The 20315-nt window shown below is 42.6% G+C and overlaps 4 protein-coding genes and 1 long non-coding RNA gene across 5 annotated transcripts in view; 3 read left to right on the top strand and 2 right to left on the bottom strand.

Annotated features, from left to right (window-relative positions):
- Positions 1-2222: 2222 nt before the first annotated feature.
- Positions 2223-3561, bottom strand: lsm10 (LSM10, U7 small nuclear RNA associated). Its single transcript, XM_052071442.1, has 2 exons — positions 3468-3561; positions 2223-2732 (listed from the first exon to the last, which is right to left on the bottom strand). The coding sequence occupies exon 2, from the start codon at positions 2724-2726 to the stop codon at positions 2319-2321; it is 408 nt and encodes a 135-aa protein (XP_051927402.1). The 5' UTR covers positions 2727-2732; positions 3468-3561; the 3' UTR covers positions 2223-2318.
- Positions 3562-3644: 83 nt separating this feature from the next.
- On the bottom strand, positions 3645-7098 carry oscp1a (organic solute carrier partner 1a). The gene is made up of 11 exons (XM_052071432.1): positions 6943-7098; positions 6796-6831; positions 6463-6617; positions 6121-6288; positions 5333-5413; positions 5144-5247; positions 4924-5052; positions 4773-4821; positions 4421-4566; positions 4025-4076; positions 3645-3954 (listed from the first exon to the last, which is right to left on the bottom strand). The coding sequence occupies exons 1-11, from the start codon at positions 7052-7054 to the stop codon at positions 3823-3825; spliced, it is 1164 nt and encodes a 387-aa protein (XP_051927392.1). The 5' UTR covers positions 7055-7098; the 3' UTR covers positions 3645-3822.
- zc3h12ab (zinc finger CCCH-type containing 12Ab) lies at positions 6924-14028 on the top strand. Its single transcript, XM_052071425.1, has 6 exons — positions 6924-7746; positions 8324-8884; positions 10717-10856; positions 11486-11720; positions 12178-12278; positions 12735-14028. Exons 2-6 carry the CDS (start codon positions 8442-8444, stop codon positions 13439-13441), a joined length of 1626 nt encoding a protein of 541 aa, XP_051927385.1. The 5' UTR covers positions 6924-7746; positions 8324-8441; the 3' UTR covers positions 13442-14028.
- An 876-nt stretch (positions 14029-14904) lies between these two features.
- smim13 (small integral membrane protein 13) lies at positions 14905-17157 on the top strand. Its single transcript, XM_052071444.1, has 2 exons — positions 14905-15317; positions 16221-17157. The coding sequence occupies exons 1-2, from the start codon at positions 15242-15244 to the stop codon at positions 16409-16411; spliced, it is 267 nt and encodes an 88-aa protein (XP_051927404.1). The 5' UTR covers positions 14905-15241; the 3' UTR covers positions 16412-17157.
- Positions 17158-17516: 359 nt separating this feature from the next.
- Positions 17517-20315, top strand: part of LOC127604401 (uncharacterized) — a 43860-nt gene continuing 41061 nt past the window's right edge. Inside the window, exon 1 of the long non-coding RNA XR_007963306.1 lies at positions 17517-18351. This is a non-coding gene — a long non-coding RNA (uncharacterized LOC127604401). The remainder of the gene's footprint in view (positions 18352-20315) is intronic.

The raw sequence follows: 20315 nt of genomic DNA, 5'->3' as shown, positions 1-20315 counted from the left end.
GTATTATCCAAGCCTGGAGTAGCTCAGACGAGCAGGTGGTGTTTGTTGATTAAATGTGGGAGAGGATTTAGGACATGGGGATCCATCCTAATTGCAGCCCCGAAATCGAATCGTTCGACTTTATTCTGCTTTGAACTTTTTGTACTTTTTTGATTCAAACATTCTGTGTGGGAGTGTCTGGCTGTGAGCCGTGGTCTACAGCAGCTCCTGCGTCAGAGCGGTCAACCTCCTCTTCCTGGGCAATCGGCCCCCATCAGGGACTTGCACCCCCCCCCCCCCCATCCCGGGTCCTTCCGGTGAGACCCCACCCCCTTCCTCGCCGGCTAGTGGGCATTTCGCTGCGTCCCACCACACGAGGGAGAGTGCTCATCGTGTTGTTGGGCAATGTCGTCCTCGTCATCCAAATGGTTGAAAAGTGACTGTGTGCCCCCCCGCCCCCCTCACACACAAGTGAGGGCACAACAAGCACACTGTAAAAAAAAAAAATAATTACATTAAGCAGCAGCAGTGTAGCAGTAGCAGGATAATGGACAGTCTGGAGACTCTTTAATAGCAGCCTGACAATCCATTTTTAGATGGACAATGTATTGGATCTCATTAGATTTTTTGGGGGTTTTTTTTGCGGTGAGTGTTTTTGTGGAAGAGTATGAGGAGATTCAGGGATTGTTTACGTGATTGAGCCTGTGTCAAGTTCTATTCTGAGTTCAGCAACGCGGTTGATGTGGTTCGGCATCAACCGTAAGCTTTCATTATGTGGCCTTTTTGTCATTTTCACAATCTCAAGGTTGGTTTGAAAGTAAACCGCCAGGAGGAAGGGGATGGGAGCGCGGGGGAATATATGTAAATAGAAGCACACACATTTTTTGGAGGCATAATGCCCTCGATTTAAGTTTTGAAATGACACATTTCGAGCCAGGGGTTGATGTGTCCCAGCTGCATCTGTGTTTTGTCAGGGCCCGCCCTCTTCCTGACACCCGGCAGGAATAACATCGCCCTTCTTGCAAATTCCTCAAATTCCCATTCATACTTGGGTATCGGGAGGACGCTGCGACAAGCAGTTTCCAAGGGAAACGCTCTCTTCCTTTCACCGTGCTGCTACCGCTCCTTTTCCACGGGGCCCATCTCGCGTATTGGATGCAGCTGCAGTGACTGACAAGTCAACTATGCACTCGGCTGGAATGCCAGTGAAAATTCCAAGCTGTAGAAACCCAGCTGCCTGTTTTTTTTTTTTTTTTTTTTGTCGCGCACCAGAGTGGCAACCACCGTGACAAATGTTTTCCTTGGTGTACGGGCGCTTGCCAAACAATTTCACGGACAGACGGGCTCTGTGGCGCCCGCCGGCAAACGCCTAATGTCCGCGAGTGAGAGCAAAATGGTGGACACGCCCGTCCTCGCTCCTCATTGTAATACATTTCCACTTTGGATTCACAAAGGGCTTTTGTGGCGTCACAGGAAAAACATTCCTGCTTTATTTACATTTGAACCATATGGTACATTCAAACTATTCATGGGTCTGCATGATTAGTTATTAAAAACAACATAAAATGGATATAAAAAGTCTACACAGCAGACATCATTGTGTCTCTGATTAACCCTCCAAATTGTTCAGATGTTCTAGTAGGCTTTCTAAGGGAAGTTTTGTATTAACAATGCACTGTTCGTAATTCCTTCCACTTCCTCCGTAGCGCATATTCTCCACTATGCTTCACTGTAGGTCTGGTGTACTTCGGGAAGAGCCTACTAGAACATCCGAACTTTAGTTAGGCACTTAAAATGTTGGCAGATGTGTGCTGGCTCCCTTTGAACATGAGTTGGAATGTGATTGGCCAGTTCGAAACATGACCACATTCCGGTTATTAAAGGGTGTGCACACATGTGCAACCACATCGTCACAGTTGTTTGATTTTTACTTTCCCTTTCCAATTTTTTTTTTTTCAATTGACTGAATTAAACAGGTAATCGGTCATATGTTACAAAAATCTGGCAAGGTTAGACTTCATATCGGATGTACCACATATATTAATAATTATTTAATAATTATAATTAATAATTTCACGAGTGTTATTTTGAAATATTTTTACGAGAGTTTTAAACTCAGCCGAAATTGATCGATTTGACCACACAATCTAACGGGAGGGCTAAACATTCAATTATTAACTGACATACCCATTGAAGCACATTTGTCAAACCGTAAAGAGCTAATTTAAAAAAAAAATTCACCATTCAGGATCAGTAAGGGTTTATTTTCAATCATAAGTAAAGCCACAACATCAGGGAAAAAAACGACACCAGCTCCATGTCGTTGGGACAGAGTTCAATTAATTTGTATTCTTGGCAAACTCCTTTCTGCCGCCTCCTTCTTTGGCAAAATTGCGGACACGGTGGATCTTCGCCAACTGGCCCTGTATAGTCTTCATGATGTCCATGTGGTCGGGGATGTGAACATAGCGGATGTTTCTACCGGTGATAAAGAGATCCTGCAGCTTCGTGAGGCGCCCTTTGGGGTCACGATAGAGCACCTCCTCCAAGCGTACGTTCATGAACGCATCCACGTTGATCACCCGGCCCCGTGCTGTGCTCTCGTTCCTCAGGTCCACTGTGGTCACCTCCCCCCGCAGGCCCTGCAGGAGCACCACCATGCTGTTCTCCGCGATGGTGCGCTCCCGGATGGAGCTGAAACTCTCCGCTTGGCTTAACAGCGGGCCCTCGGTGCTCTCCGACTCCATGACCGCCTGCAAGAAGCTTCGAGGTTATCTAAGTTCTATGATTTAGCACCAGCGGGACGCGTCAACACTTCTTGAACCAAACGGCATGAGAATAGCCAGATCAACTTCCCGAGACATAGTGATTAGCTGTCGGGCATGCACGACTGAGCTTTACACTGACAGAAGCTCTCATCTAATTTCCATCTTAAATGCTAATGTTGGCTGGATCAAACACCTGTTAGGAATTTTGCCGTTCAGCTCATTGTTCGAGAACAGTAAGTTCTGCAAAAATTACTGAGACGTTTAAAAGTTGAGCATGTGCATTCAAAAATTTAGGTGAGATCAAGGGAAGTAATGTATTCAGTACACTGGGCAGTAAATAAATATTTATGTGCCGTACAGTTTTCATTGATATATTTATATACATTACAAAAAATATTTTTCCTATATTTAAACGAAATGTTAATGTTCAAACTGGACATAATGTCACAGTGGCTTGCAATAAATACACTTTTTAGGACGCAAATCTCGATCGCGTTTTTTTGGCCTTCTGCGCTATTGTATTTTATTGTTGATCATATTTTGGCTGTAATGGAAATCTTCGTAGTTTTAGTTGTTACTTGGTTTAAAAAGTTCGAGAGACGCCGCTTAAAAAACGTTTTTCTGCACGGGTTTTCGGTGATTTAAATCATGGAGCGAAAACGTCAACGACAACACCCCCCCTATTGATCGATCAATGTGTGTTGAATACGAAACATTTACCTTGCGTTTTAATCCATTTGAAAAATACCAACGCCTTCGCGGGAGAATGCAAAACACTTCCGGATACAGAAGACGTAACGTGATGACGTTTGATGTTCAGGCGAAACAACACTGCCCCCTTCAGGCTACTGGCAGAATCTCAGTGGATCAGTGTTTAAAATAAACAATATTGCTGATTTATGAATTTTCCAAAGGAAGTAATAAAAAACAAAACAATAATCCACAATCAATATTTTATTCTTTAAAAAGAATAGTGTGGACTGCAATAAATTCGAACTTTATTTCAATAATTTAAGTAATGTGTTTAGCTGGGATACACTCTAGTGAAGTGTGGTTTGATGCCACAATTAACATGTTACAAGGGTCCAAGGTCATCCATCATAGCCAGCAGGTCATCTCCCTTATTGTTATTCACATTATTTGATGTCTCCTCTTCTTCAACAAAAAGTTTGGCGATTTGAGCCAGCTGAGTAGTGGAATGTTCATCCTGAAATTAAAAAAAAAAAACATTAATCATGTGGCAGTTTGAGAAACCCGCGAAGAATATCCACATTTACCATCAGGGCTTGTATATTTATCACGGACTCGTTGGCTCCACCTGAAGCTCCCCTATTCAACAAAATAAAATATAAATGAAAAACATGATGGATAAATGACGCTACCTCTGTGGTGTTTGTATGTTCTCTCTGTGCCTGCGTGGGTTTTCTACGGGTACTCAGGTTTCCTCCCACATTCCAAAAAATATGCATGGCAGGCAAATAGAATGCTCAATATTGTCCCTGGGTGTGGTTGTGAGCATGTATTCCGTGTGATTGGCTGGCAACCAGTTCCGGGTGTGCCCGGCCAACTCCCTGAATACAGCTGGGATAGGCTCCGGCACACCCGCGACTCACGCGAGGATAAGCGGATTAGAAAATGGATGGATGGATAAATGACAGAAATAAAATGCATACCCTTCCTCCTCTTCTTGGGCTGAGGCAAGCAGGTTGATCTGAAAGCCAGTTTCACAAAAGGACGCGTTCTCAATCTCAACGGTGCCCATCAGACAAGCCAGCAAATTGAGTTCTTCTTTCGCCAATGGGTTGGGAGAGGCATCCATCTGTGGCATCATGAAATTAAGAGAGACAGTTATCGCAGAAAGACGGGTAAAAAAAAATGCTAATATTGAGCGTGGGTATCAAACTCGCGTGTGTTGACTTATTTTCAGAAGTATCCATACGATATTGATCAAGGGCGGCACATGCAGGATTCTATGAATGTAATGTAGAATGACATATTCCGAGTAAAGTTTTACTGTTACTATACCTTCACTGAGGGAACTTTGGATGATTCCCCTCCGAGAGTTACGCTGTACCTTTAGTTAATAAAACACAGCAAAAAAAAAAAAAAGAAAAAGGAAGTGTTAGCCACACATAAAAAAAAAAAAGACTATCAAACATGGCCAGAGGTGCACAACATGTTCACGCCCAATTTGATGACTCGGTCCCCATGCAGGCCAAATGATGCATCTTTCGTCGGGTGGCTGTAACTCCCCCCCGATGCGAATCTCCTCTGTCGCATTTCTCGTCCCTTCCTGTTAAATATCCTACATAGACATGATGGAGGCGAAGCGTTTTTGGATTGAACGGTCCAAAGGAACGCAAAGAAATTCTACAGTACAAATAATACGTTCTCACCTAATGACCCCCGGAATGTCCATTCCGTGAGGTACTGGGCCCGAGGTTGACAGGGCGAAACGCCCATTGGGATTCTGGATTTTGTTTTTGAGGAAAATGGATACCTGAATGCGCAGAGACAGTTTGTGTATGACACAGTGTTTTAATCTCATTTCTTTACAGCAATGATTTAGTTAGCGAGGCACTCACGCGGATGTGTGTGTCTTGTAAGAACGTGAGCAGAGTTTGACGGAGAAGCTGGAATTCACCCGCAGTCATAGACGAGTAGATCTGGATTGGAAAGAAATCTCGTGAATGTTACATACTGTCAACCGACAGCCACGGACGCAATCGTAGTACACTATAGGGGAAATGCGCGAATTGACGCCGCCCAAAATGTTTAGAATTGCTTATAGATGACACAAGATGCAAATGTTTTTTTAAACAAGGCTCCTCAACTCGCTTCTGCATATAGCAGTTCCGTGGCACTTACTGTACAAACTCGATGTCACAAAATGGTGGCAAAGCTCGACATTTTCTGGAAATGAAACTTACAAGACTCTATTGTAGACTATATTTCCATGTATTCAAAAAGCCATTATTTGAAAGTTTACAGCTATCGTAACATCCATGCTAAATTACCTGAGGCAATCTTTCAAATTATATATATTAGCATTAAGCTAGTGGTTTTCCGTTACCCAAAATGAAATGGTTTGGTCGAACGTTTGACTGTTTACGTTTGATTCCTCCAAGTTTAATGTGTCACTTTTACAGTAAACGTTAACAGGGAGCTTGAAGCAAGCACACTTGACATCTTTTTAGAAAGGTTCAAGTGAAAACTGGCATTAAGAAATACCTTCAAAATTTTGTTTTAATCAGTCTGAATGTGTTTTGATAAGTTTAAATGTGTTTTGTACTCTCCGTCGCAGATTTTCAACTATTCCAGCTGGCAGCAAATGGGTCTCCTGTATTTTCTGGACTGACGGGATCAGGTCTACCTCGATGAGCTTTCTGTGAGTCTCGTCCACTTTGTTGAGAACTGCCGGGGTGTCTTTCACAAATCCCCTGATGGTGTCGATGTGATTGTACGAAATAAGCAGCAAGTCCTTCGGGCGTGGACAGAGGAAGACTTGATACTTGAAGGCCATGAGCATCAGCTCGTAGAGCTGTTTGAAAATAGACCAAACATATATTTATCCTGGGAAGTGTGTATTTCTTTTCCCATTTCTACTTGTTATTGTTCATTTGTGTTCATGGTCGGTTTTTCATTAGCCATGTCAAAGATAAATTCCTTTGAAGAGCGTGTTCATGATCGTCATCTTGCCTTGGTGTTCCGTTACCTTCTCCATGCTGATCGGGTTCAACTTCATGATCGAGACGTGCGCCAAGCGAGTCAGGACGACTTTCATCGTCCTGTGTGAATACAGCAGCTGAGGTTTAAGAATTTCATCCATGAAGGCTTGACTGAACATGGTCCCGACGATGTCGTTCATCACTGTCAACGGGAAGGTTTGGAAACACAAGAAGTTGATCATCACTCGGTGATGGCAAAACTGAACATGGGATACTTTGCTATATTGAAGGCAGTGTGACGGAATGCACTCATACGACACCATTTTACGGACTCCTAAGCTAAAAGCTAGTGAACCACTGCTTTAGCGTAGTGCCTGTACCTCTTTTTCTGTCATTTTCAGACCACACTCCCGCAGCTTTCCAAAGAAAAAGACAAAAGCAATTATAAATTTAAAAAATGCTAAAAACATCTCGCATACATTATGACAGCGCCAAGAGTGAAACCCTGGCAGAAGTTTTCAACCTACCTTTCTCAGACTTGTCCTCAGAAGCTCTGTGAGCGTTCAGGCGCTGGTCCAGTATGTAAAGCATCTCCCCACCAAGGTTAATAAAAACCAGGGGGAGAGTTTTCATTGACATCCTGCAAAATCGGTCTGGCTACAGACAATTAATCTACTTGAACGTCAGATCTCTTTTTAAGGACATGTTTTCTGTAGCAGGTTGCTGCTTTTTTTCCCTCCACGCTCTTCTCTAAGCATGCCTCTGCAGAAAACCTTTAAGATGGAACAGGTGGTCAGGATGAGGATCAGCCACAGCCTCGCTCATCCTCATTGGCTGGTGTGCAATGACCACATATCCTGGCTATGGCCTAATGCGATGCAATTAGGTTGAAATTTTGATTGGGGGGTGGATGTGGATGTCTGGTATTGTCTTATCAGTTAAGTTTAACATTGTTTATATACCAGTGCCTTTTGTCGACTGGAATTCGTATTTAGTTAACCCCACTGTCTAAAAATACATATTAACTAACCTAATCGTAATACTAAAACTGTAATATCCCCAACAGATCACGTTAGTTGGCATGTTTTTTGTTTTGTTTTTTACGTGTACGATCCTGCACTTCTCGTCCTTCTCGATAGGGGGCAGGCAATCCCCAGGTAAGATCATTCCATTGCGGTTTGAGTGCAAGATTGGGGAAACAAAAAGTGTCTTTACAGCAGAAAGCAAATCAATTGGACCACTTTCGTCTTCGGGGATAGGCTTCTTGGAGTTTGACGAGGAAGAATAATTTCACACATCTCGTATGCACTTACCAGGGCTCGTCTCAAAAGGTTAGTCTGTCTGTTTTTTTAAACAGATGAGGTTTTTAAGTTATTAGTTTTTTTATTATTAGTTAGTTATTATTTGTCAACATGTACGTGTAATATAGATAGCCCAAACGCTAATGTGGCATAGGAAAAACGGACAGAAAATCGTTCCTAATAATGCATATTTCTAATACTATAACTGAAGCAACGGTTTGGTAGACATCATGTAAACATGCGTTTTAACTATTATTTGAATGGCTTATTGCAAAAGCTGGTGTTTATTATGGCTAACTACTTATTGTGACCATACTGTAGCTACGGGTCAGAAAATTTACTGAATATTAGAATATTCTGTGTATTTCTTGATAGAAGTACTGTATGTGAATTAATAATGAAATACAGAAATAAGGTGGAAGGCAAACATAAGATTTAGACATCTTCCTCTACTTTTTGAACATGTTATGATCAGCTATTCATGATCTATGTTTATGTTACTAGTTTTCTGTAATGTTTTTTTTTCATAACTAAGATAAATATTCTTGTATTGCAAATAAATGTTCCGCTGTGTTTTTTTTCCCCCCCAACCATTGGGAATGAACAGGCTGCACCCATGAAACGAGGCTGATCGTTTAAATTACGCATCAGTGGACTCCACTCCTCAATTGTCAGGAAGCAATTCAACCTGATAGATCCTGTCGTCTCGTCCTGCCTGTGACACGATGGAGCCCGCTGGGTGTACGCCTTCTCCAGACGAGTCTGACCCCTCTCTGACTCATCAGCACCTCGAGGACCAGCTGGTCTTCTTCCACAAGCTGGGCTACTCCACGGCACAAGTCGAAGTTGTGCTGAAGCAGTGCGGCCCCGAAACAGACAGAAATCAAGTTCTTGGAGCGCTGGTTCGGATGAAAGCTGACCCGAGTGTCTGTCAGGAGCCCCTCACCACCTTGTCAGTATCGGAGACCCAAAATACCATCCTGTCCACGGAATCCACTGGGACGTCGCCGCCCCTCACAACCTTTTTGGTACCGGTGACCCAAGATACCATCCCGTCCACGGAGTCCACCGGGATGTTGCCGCCTGGTTCTCCAACCAGAAAGGACGGCGGCGATGATAAAGATGCTCTCAGGCCCATTGTCATCGATGGGAGTAACGTAGCCATGAGGTAAAAACTTAATTGTTATTGTCATATTGTCAAGCGTGAGTCCGAAATGTGAAATAAAGCAAATAGGATTTTAACCCATTGAGGGACAGCGGTTGTGGATAACTTATCGTGTTATCAGGTTACAGGCTGCGTGAAAGGGTTCATTTAGCTTCTGTCAAGTGGCACTTTAGTGCTTTGCAATTCCCTTTATATTATTCATTGGCTATTGTTACCACGTGGAGAAATTTACTTACGAAAATATTGAAAAATGAAACGGCTTATCCCACATCCATACTGAGGAAAGAAACGAGTTTCCGCTTCACAATGCAATGTTTCTCATTTGTGGAGGTGATACGGCTCCCTCAGACACCTCTCCGAATTCCCTACGAAGCCTCGTGTTGACTCTTTTCACACTCATTCACGCAAACGTCCTTAACTCAAATATCATCGGCAAGCAAGTATGGAGTTCAAGCAAAAAAAACAACAAACAAACATTCAAAAATTGAAATTCATTTTTTTCTCCATTTATTGAAAAATTGCATTCTGTTTCCTAACCAAAAAAAAAAGCTCTGAAACGATAACCCTTTGGCTAATTGCATTAACGCTTTCCTGCACCCTGTAACCTGATAACACGATAAGCTGTCCACTGTAGTGACCGCTGCCCCTGAAAGGGTTTATAAAATCTTTTTAATCCTCCACCATGGAAAAAGATAGACTCGTCGTGCTTGTAAGGGTGGTAACGCAGAGGTGAGTTCATCTCACCATGTGTACCGTGATCATAAAAGAATGCTGTGATTAGCGGTTACACAACACTGGCATCTCTCGCCTTTCGCAATCTTGAAAGCCGGAGTCTTGACTTTCATGAAGTCATTAAAAGCTTTCCAATGTTTTGCATATACAGCGCCTCAGGAATGACAAACAAGTCCACGCTTGCCCTTTATTTTACCCATTAAGTGGCTTTGCATGCATGGGTGTGTGTCAGGCATGTGCGCAGGTAAGAGAGTCGAAGCTTGAATATGCAAATCAGAGCAGAGATTTCTCAGTAACCAGCTGGACTGCGATCCAGACTCAAATACCTGTAGTTATCATGCCAGACATCTGAAATGATCTTGGACGCAACCCAAATACATTGGTGCCTTGAAATACTACTTCAAATAGTTCCCTTACCATGGTTGAGACTAGGTGCAAATGTACAGTCAACAAATCCCTTTTTTTTAACAAATTGAACCTGTAATCTCACATGCGTCAATAATTATGCCCAATGAACCTACAACTGCTGCTTTTTGTAGGCGTAAAAAGTAGGATTACAGGACATGACCCCCCCTCCCCCCAAAAAAATGCTACTGGTGATCCAGTGGTTAGCACGTCGACCTCACAGTGCAGAGGTTCCGGTAACAGGTTCAATTCCAGCTTGGGCCTCGCTGTGTGGAGTTTGCATGTGCATTTTCTTGTTTCACATTTACACCTGCTGTGTGCCCCATCTAGTGGTGGAAAGTGCAATTACATCCGATACAAACAAGCGTCAGACCGAAATAGTAATAAAACTGGAATATCCCAAACTGCGAAATAAACCCGTCGCCCTCGATAGAGGGGCCCTTTATTCTACTTAACTACGTTTTGAATTTCTTTTGTACCTGTATATGAAAGAGCAAATCGTGGGGAGTCTCTGTCACAGAAAGGCAGCACACCCAATGACTGCAACCGGTAGCCTCCGAAATATCCGCGCGCGTGTGTGTGTGTGTGTGTGTGTGTGTCATGGGTTGCGTGCTGCAATTTTTATGAAGGTGTGGCAGGCCTGACCTTAATTCTGAACGAACTGAATTGTTTTCGTTGTTTTCTTTTTTTCTAATCAGCCATGGGAACAATAAAGTGTTCTCCTGTATGGGGATCCAGTTGGCAGTCGATTTTTTCTTGGAGCGAGGCCACACAGCCATCACCGTGTTTGTCCCCTCCTGGAGGAAAGAGCACCCAAGACCCGATGTTCCAATTTCAGGTAAGACTACGGGAGATCGTTTTGATTTATTGCTGCCTACCTTTTAACCTTGTTTGGAGTAAACCCAAGATTTCATCACAGTGGAACAAACCACCTCTCCTATGCGGGCAGCTGTATCGAGGTGCATATTGAATCGTCCATTATGAAGAGATATATCTTTGAAGCCAATGTCAAGCAGTAAAAAAAGTGGCCCTTTAATGCAGTTGTCGTTTACATTTCAATATTAATCCAAATGCATGTTTATTAGTTCTTCCTGATTTTCTTTCTTTTTTTTCTCGTGATTTATAAAGGAGTGAAGAGAATCAGAACCTTGGCACCGTGTTTCATCGGGAACGTGTGATAATTGTTAGTTGTCCCCTGTTGTCAAATTATCGTTGGAACACGCGTACATGTTACAAAACATGAGATGCATTGTTCTGCAGCGTTTTTTAAATTGGGACAACATTGTTGTTTCGCCTGTAACTGACGGGTTTTCTGACGGTGTGAAATTAAAATATACCGTCAAATAAAATTTCAATGAGGAAAAAAAAAACAACCCCCCCCACCCCGGAATATTGCGAAAGTTACGCCACCGGAGAAGGTCAATGGTTAAAAGTTAATGTTGAACTCGTGCAACGTTTGCTTTGCAGATCAGCATATCCTTGTCGATCTGGAGAGGAAGAAGTACCTGACGTTCACGCCGTCACGCCGGGTGAGGCAAAAGCGGGTGATCTGCAACGACGACAAGTTCATCGTCCAGCTGGCTTTCGACACGGGCGGCATCATCGTGTCCAACGACGTCTACCACGACCTGCAAGTCAGCAAGCCCGAGTGGAACAGTTGCATCGAGGAGAGGCTGCTCATGTACTCCTTTGTGAATGACAAGTGAGTTCTTCGTATCATTCAAGTCACTGGGGGGAAAAAAAACAAAACACTCCACATACTGTATATTTCATTAGGTACACTTTGAGCTTCAGGATTTGCATATTTTTCTTTGTGTGTGTGTGTGTGTGTGTGTGTGTGTGTACGCCAACCTCCGACCGCTTTCCACAAAGGTCACAATCTTGGAAAATTGTGAGGAACACACCCACTATCAGCACAAGGCGAGCTGTTAGCGCAAACATGCAATCTAGCAACCGCCATCTGCTTTATACCTTAGTTGATCAGACCAGTACTTTTATTATCGTTTCACTTTAATTGTTGGGATTTATTTCGCCTTTGGAAAAATGACACTTTATTCTTTGTTGTGTTATTTGACCGTCTCTGGTAAACTGGAGGATCTTGAAAAGCACTAAACGTGTTCTCATTGGTATTCCTGACATGCAGTATTTCTCAAATGCAGGTTCATGGTTCCCGATGATCCACTTGGCCGAGACGGTCCAAACCTAGAGAACTTCCTGCGGTGGTCCCCGAAGACACAGAAAAAACCTCCATGTCCTTACAGTGAGTAAAGTTGACATATTACTGATTTGAATGCCTCAAAGCAAACACGGTGAAGCGGCATTTAACTGTTATGCTGCACGCAAATGGAATAAGTGAGTCAACCCCGAGTGTAAATGTAAATCCAGATTAAGAGCTTTCTTTTCTCTGCTTTGCCTCTGAATGTCATGAGCTGCTGTGTTTTAAAGTGCTGTTAGGTGTCTTTTCTCCTGTGAAGCACATTGAGTTGTCTTGTGTATGTAATGTGCTATGTCAATAAAGTTTCGTTGACTTGCCTCACTGTACAGTATCTACCATCTTTAAACTGTGCAGACTGTCCAAAAATTGAGCTCGCAAAGTTACAGGCAATAAAACGGTATCAAAGTAGCTCCGGCACAATGATTTTATGTGACAACAATGCATTCAGGTACGTTAGCGCATGTTTCTAAACCGACACTCTTTTTATTGTTCATTTCACAGGAAAGAAATGTACCTTTGGACTCAAATGCAAATATCTCCACCCGGAGCGAGTCAAGCAGTCTAATTGGTTGCTTGCCGATGAACTTCGAGAAAATGCAAAGGTCCCCTCTGTCAGGAGTCCCGTCCCCAGCCAAAGCCTCTCATTAGCTGAAGATGTGGCAAGGACATTGACCCTGGGCCTTGAGAAAAGCCCCTTGAAGAAAGACAAAGCGATTCACTACTCGAAGCAGCAGGTCTCGTGTAGAAAGGGGAAGAACAGTTTGGACTCTTCTGAGCATGGCTCTCCGAAGCAGCTGGACTCCGGCATAGGGTCGATGGAGAATAAATCAGTGGAGGCTCAACAGGCTAACTGTCATGCACAGTATGAACCGCCATCTGGTAAATCCCACCCAATGCCGACTTGCCATCTTTGGAGTGCGCCGTGCCGCTGTTATATCCATTACTTTGCCTTTTCGCAAAGTTTTGCAAAGCAGCAGCTCTCTCACAGCCTCACGCCAGTATATCGGCACAGTGCTGACATGGCGCTTGGGGAGTCACGCCGGCGCGCGACTTACAGGGATGAGAGAAAAGTCACCCGGACCAAGCTCCTCGCTATCTTCAGCGCAGACTTGGTGGACGCGGCCATGAACATGTTTCCGTCTATAGTGGACCCTCAGATGTTGGCGGCGAAGATCATCATGATGAAGAGCCAAAATAAGATGAGCTAAGGAAGGGTTTGACGAGAAGATTGTCATCAACACAAGCTTGTGTACCTTTTGGACGATGATGCACCTTGAATGCTTTGTTTGAAAATCTGTGAATAATAGTGCACGGAAGGAGGATATTTGGACCTGGATGTGCGCACGTGAATGGTCCTCACGTCAGACAGACTGATTTCCAAGGCATACGTGGTGAAGTGTTTCGATTCTTGTTTTCGTATGATAGGTTGATAAGGTAATAGGAATTACAAATCTAGTGGAAGATAATTTCAAGACAATTTATTACCCTCCAGTTTTGATGGCTAAATGGGTTTATGGTGTTTGATGATCCCAGAGAGACAGACACAATTTTGCAGTTGCATTCCCACAATTGTATTCTCATGGTTACTTCGGGATGGTTGCTTTTTATGTGAGAAAAAAATGCTGAACTTTACTGTTTGTTAGATCTTGAATTACAGACTATATGAAGAATTTGTAAATGTCTCCGCCTGCTGGACAGTTGAGGAACAACATGCAACGCCCCACGGCCCAGCAGTTGCGTAGAAGGCAGAGGTGTAGAATAGTTCGTGACAATAAATAAATGCATTTGTACCGAATTTATTGTAATCAATTTAAGACACAATTCTTGGTTTTCCGTCCGCACACACACACACACACACATTGGGGTGTTGTCTGCTTTCCGCCCAAAGTCAGCTGGTATAGGCTCCCGCAACTGCACCCTAAATCAGGCATGTCCAAAGTCCGGCCCGCGGTCGAATTTCATCCGGCCCTCGGCCCCTGTCATAAAATCAGTGCCGTCTGGCCCGCAGGTTGGGCGCAATGGAACACGTGTTGCATTGACTGAGGTCTCGTAGATTGGTGAGTGATGTTTCATAGAGTACTGCTTCCCTCTAGTGGCTAAATGAGTAATAGCATTCACTAAATTAGTAATAGGATTTAGACACTAGAGGGCATCACTCACGAGTTAACAAGACATCACTCCGTGTTTATATTGACTGATATGTCATATTTCAAATGATCCTTGCAGTTGTGGATATGTGTATTGCTTGTTCATTTCCCTGTTGTTCGAGTCAAAGGTTTTGTGACTATTGAAAAGTCATGGTGATACATTTTATGTTTCAAATCAATCAATTTGCACTCAGGAGACTTCTGTTTAAGAAAAAGTCAAGTGAATAAGCAGTTGCATGTGATATACCTGTTTCAAATGAACCAAAAGAAATTCTTAAGATTGTTGAAATTAAAATAAAAATGGAAATGTGAAACAGACTGGCTTACTAAAATTTGTTGAACAATATTGTTGTTCAATGTAAAGAATGTCAGCCAAGGTTGGCCCCCCGACATTTTACCACATAAAATCTGGCCCCCTTGGCAAAAAGTTTGGACACCCCTGCCCTAAATGGATGAATAACTTCATTACCCAGAAGTCAATTCGTCATGGCGCAGCCGCAGTGTCACTCTCCTGTCACCACAATTACTCATTAAAGAGCTAGCAAAACAAAGGCATTCTGCAGTTATGTAGCACAAATCCGGCTCTCCCTAATATGCTGGGCCCGGTTACCGTAAAATAGCCTTTACGGGTTTGAAAGTGGCTATAGTTTAAGCTTAAGCTAGTTGCGGTAGCCACATGCTAACAGGCTAGAGTGAGTTTGCGATGCGCCGCAGTTTTGTTATTGTATGTCTCTCGTCTCGGCCAGTGGCGGGAGGGAGCTAATCTGCTGCTGCACCTTTCTTTCTGTATTTTCGATGGTGGACCTTGGCAAATAAACTGCTATCTCCCCTGCTCGTCGCAAAGCCAAGTGTTCAGCTAAGATGTGGCAAAGTGTCGGGCTCACATTGCTGGTCATTGTGGCCACGTTGCTTTGTGTTCTTATCTTCATGTTATGCGGTAAGTTTGGAAGGACGACTGTCTACATGTTTAATTCACATAATACAGTGTCTTACATTTAAGGCCAATGTGCGTCATTGTCAGTGAACATTTAGACGATTGTGTCCAATTGAAACGAGGATTAATAGTCTTTTACAAGTTTCGATGACGCCCAAGACTATCTTTTGCTGGCATGTCGGTGACTACTGAGACTAACGCGATACTGCCATCAACCATGTCAGGAATCCCATTTAAACATTTTCATTGTGCAAGTGCACATTATGGATCAAATGGCAACAGTTGTACAGTACACAATTGTTGTTATATAAGTGTCTAAACACAAGCAACAACGTAGTGAAATGGCGAATAGTGAAATAGTATTTCGATACCATTGTTGAGACCGCGTAAAAGTACAAAATACTAATATTTCGTCGCAGCTTGTCTTTGCTGATATGGTAACCTCCATCCGCACGTTTATTAAAGAGCCTTGCTGCACATTTCACTCAAATTTAGTTAGCCTGTAAGACAAGTCATTTTAGTTACGTGTTCTCAATCTGACCACTTGGGGGCACTATTTTAAGGGAATACACAAATATAGATGCGAGTCATATTCTAACATACAAAATGCATTTTCATCACTAGTGTAAAAAAATCACATTTAGTTTATATCAGAGTATTTTTGTATTTGTAAATTGGATTGGATAAAACTTTATTGTCAAATGTACTGTACGTGTTACATACATACATACATGTTTGTATGTTGTATGTATGTAAACAAACATAAATGTATGTTTTGGCCGTCTCTCCTGATTTAAAAGCGCTCCACTAGGTAAGCAGTATGTCCGAAACTATCAAACTGATAATGACAAGAGTGCACATGATGGCCTGGCTTTAACATTGCAATGTTGGTTGCCTCCGTCACAGGCTGGTATGTGGTCTGGCAGCTCTTCTTGTCCAAGTTCAAGTTCCTGCGCGAACTCATTGGGGACGCGGCCTCTCCGCCGGCGCAGGCAAAGCCGTCCGAAAGCGAACGCGAACGCGCCGCCACCGCCCCCGTGCGCAACCGTCCCAGGACTGCACGGCAAAGAGTTGCCTTCCCGGAGAGCACCATGTAGATCGCCACTGACTACGCACCTTACACTAAATGAGGACCTTTCCCAACTGACACTCGGTTGGTGACAGGACTTGAAAGCCATTTGCAGCGCCATCCATTTCGATGTCAGCCCTTCATTATTGGGCTTAAAAAAAGTGGTGGGGGCACCGACTGTAGTGGCCATGGAGTGTCTGATTTTAAGTTGACATACAACCAATGAACTTCTTGACCTTCTTAAATTGCAATGAACTTAAAGTTGTCAACCCTATGACAGACTTATTTGGGTAAAACAGCTGTTACCAAGGTCCTAAAAAACATAATATACATTTGAAGAGCGGTTTGCAAGGAGCTGACGAAGTTGCGTGGTGTTTGTTTTTGATGCTGCTACAAACGACACAAGCTGACATCCCGGAGCTCCAAACGGATGCTCCCTTGCTGCAGACAAGCCACCCCCATGGCGTCCAACCCCATCTCTAAACTCAACTGCATTTATAGAGCACTTTCATACAGCCCAGCATCAAGTCTCGATGGCGTCCGTGTTTTTTTTTTTTTCTTTTTCATCACATCAGCCCCTTTTATATTCCGTCTACAACCGGGCCAAATGCATTGCTGTCCTCTTTATTTACAGGTTAACTGTAGAAAATACAACTTACACCTTTTAATGGATGATGATCATTTCTGTGGCGTAACCGCTTCAAATCAAATGCTTAGAGCTCAGTCCTGTTTTCTGCTCAAATGTCTTTTTTTTATATTAAAGTCCTCATTGAATTGGTTTCTTCTCTTTCCAGCTTTAAAGTAAAAAAGTGTTTCTTGCGTAAATACCCATATTTCATTCATCAGGTGAAAACAAAGAAAATAATACAAGTTACTTTCACTATAATACCAATTTGTCACAGTAGTTTTTAATTACGACAGCACCAAAAGCTTTTTTGAACAAAAAGTAATATGAAAGTATTTAAAGAATATGTCCTGGAATAGAACATTACATATTTTAAAATATATGCAATCCTGAAATAAATGTGGAAATGCCCCCGACTCGAAAAGCCTTACTTGTGATGGATAAAACGCAGGGTAAAATTCATACTGCCTAAGCTTTTATCGGTCAATTAAAAAAAAAAAATTGAAAAACTCGATGGGGTGGGGAAAAAAGTGATGATATTTTTAAATCGCCATCAAAAAGGTGTTTTGGGACACAAAGCCATCTCAGATTTTTGGTACTATATTTTATTTTTTTGTTGAGGTCCTTTCAGCTGCATTTCCCAGAGCGACCGCTAAACGGCGGCATTGCACCTAAAATCCTCGCCGTATACTGCTTTGTTATACGTCCAGGTTTGACCCACTCAAGTGTAGTTTGCCAACCTTTATTGAGCCCAGACACATATTTTATATTCAATTAAATGTCACAAAAAGGGGACACACTTGTTAACTATGTGTGTATGCTGTTCGTTTCACCACCTATGTACATGTCAGCGATGTACAGTGATGTACTCTTCCACTAGATGGCAGAAGGTAAATTAACCTGCGTCCACATTGTTACTTTTGTTCGTTTGATGGTAGATGCCCTTTTTTTCTGCGTGCAAAATATGTGCCTTAGCATGTTACATTCATACCAGCCAAATGTGCATGTATGCAATTTTTTCATCATCGTACAAATTCGTTCAACCACGTTTCCTGGATATTCGTGTGCATCCTGCGAGACAACATCCACTTGCAGTTCTATTCTCTGCATGAAGTCTCTCTTCCCCTCCTTCAGATTTGGTCTTGAACCTGCAGCTGGGCCCTTCTTTCTCTCTCTCTCTCTCTCTTTGAGAAGTTGTAATTTCAGATTCTGTAAATACTTTACAGGAAATGATTGTGGTAAACCACGGAAATGACATCTCTCCAGTGCTTTTCTCTGCCGCTGTCTGTGCACGCTCTGCTTCTGCTACATGCTCAGCGACACGGCGTCTCCTTGTAGACAAGGTGAGCTGACGTTTCACTCATTTGTTCACTCCCTCGCTGCTAATGTTCAATCTCAACAGCCCAACACCTGTTCGTTGTCGTCCCTTTTGCAGCGTGTCGAGCATGTATTGTATTGTATTGTATTGTATAATTGCAGCCTCAGACAGTTTTTTTCGCAGCACTTTGCCGAGTTGTGTAACTGCGGCAGAGAGAGAAAGAAACAGGTCTGTAATGTTTGGTCTGTAGGGTGACATATAAACACTCGTTGAAGGACGGAAGCTGGCGTCGATTAACTCGAAGCAGCCAGGACAAAAATAACTCCATTGATTCACTGACATGACCTGGTGTTTTCTGTCGTCAATAACTCTTCCACTGAATGCAAAATAACACGCTTTAATTATTTAGCTCACTCGTAAGATGTGTTCATTTGTTGTATATTTCAAGCTATATAAAAAAAAACCCTTAGTTTTTTTAGGACATTGGAGTAGTCCTTAGCACCTCTGCCTTGACAGTCAAAATGTTTTACTGTTTTGTTGTTTTTGTTGTTGGGTAGCTTTTTTCATATTCTGTAAGGTTATTTGAGTCGATGAAAAACGACATAACTAAAACGACAATTAAAAAAACATAACCAAAAATGCTTCAGAAAACTACATCTTATGGTTACAAACCTAACTAAAGCCAATTGAAATGACAATTAAAATATTCATTTTCATCTTTGTCTTAACATACACGAGCATTTGGGGTTTGTTTTAAATGGATTTAGTTTTGTATTACTGCTTTTCTTCCGTTTGTCTCAGCATGTTGTTGTAGGTGATGTTTAGCTAGTTTTGGACATTTTCCTGTTGTGGTTTAGCCTTCAATTTAAATGGCAGCAGATCCAGTCAATGTCGTCATAAGGGACAGGAGGGTGAACTTGAAGCTTTTCTGTGTTGTCTCTTCCCACATGACATATTTACAACCAAATTAATCGTCTGACTTCTGTTGTATCGCTTAACCACTAGAAAATTGTTGCTGTATATTTTTATGAACACATGAGTTAGCTAGCCCAGCACCCTGAGCCATCCTAATAAGTAAATATTGGAGAATGAAAGTGAAGCTTGGATCGATATTCAACTATTTTTTACATTTGACTGCATGCTAGGCAGGCGCCAATTTTTATTTCCCTGCAATTAGCTCAATAAAACTGCTGTTCTTCACCCTGGCAAAGCAGATTAGCGCCAAGTAAGACTTTGCTCAAGCCGAATTGAGCTGACATCTTCCGATTACTATTTAGTCATATGGAGAAGCATTATAAAAAGTGATTGCATTTGCAAATTCCTTTTCCTCCTCGTCTCTCCGGAGAGCGCAAGCAGGAATGCGGTAGATGATTAAAAAAAAAAAACCAACAAATTGTGTGGCACAGAGTGCCAGCCTGTGTGAGCTGAAAAGAGGTTTAATGAGATTTTCTGATTGGGAGCTGACGGGGGGTGTGAGGGACCTCGCTGTGATTATGGGCGTCTATTCTTCGCGTAGGGCCATCTATCAAGAGCAGCCCCTCTTTGGGGAGACACTCTATTTTATCGACGTGAAATTAAACCAACTTAGTTTGGTTGAGTAAAGATGTAGTGGAGGAAAAGAATGTTTCAGGTAGCTATGACGCGTAGCTAGCAAAAACAACTCCCAATGTGAAGAGGGCCTTCGAGCCGGACAAAATGTGTGTTGGCATTTTTTGAAAAAAAGTCTCTCATGGCTCACAGAACGCGTACAAAACACATCATGTCCTAATTTTCCTCTGTCACATCCAATATTCTACAGGAACGCTGTGGAATTATCCAGCGTCTGCTAGCTTCCAGTGCAGTACACCCTGTTTAGTGAGAAGTCAGGCCAGCGACGTTAAAAATAACCAGCTATTTTTAGAATAGAAGCTATGAATAACTCTTTGAGTGTCTGGTCGTGATGACAGTTTGACAGGGAAGAAAAATGAAAATACACCCTTGTTTCCTCAT

The sequence above is a fragment of the Hippocampus zosterae genome, chromosome 7, assembly GCF_025434085.1.
Source record: "Hippocampus zosterae strain Florida chromosome 7, ASM2543408v3, whole genome shotgun sequence".
NCBI classification, from domain to species: domain Eukaryota; kingdom Metazoa; phylum Chordata; class Actinopteri; order Syngnathiformes; family Syngnathidae; genus Hippocampus; species Hippocampus zosterae.
The sequence above is the reverse complement of the archived record's forward strand: the minus strand, read 5'-3'. Positions and strand labels throughout refer to the sequence as shown.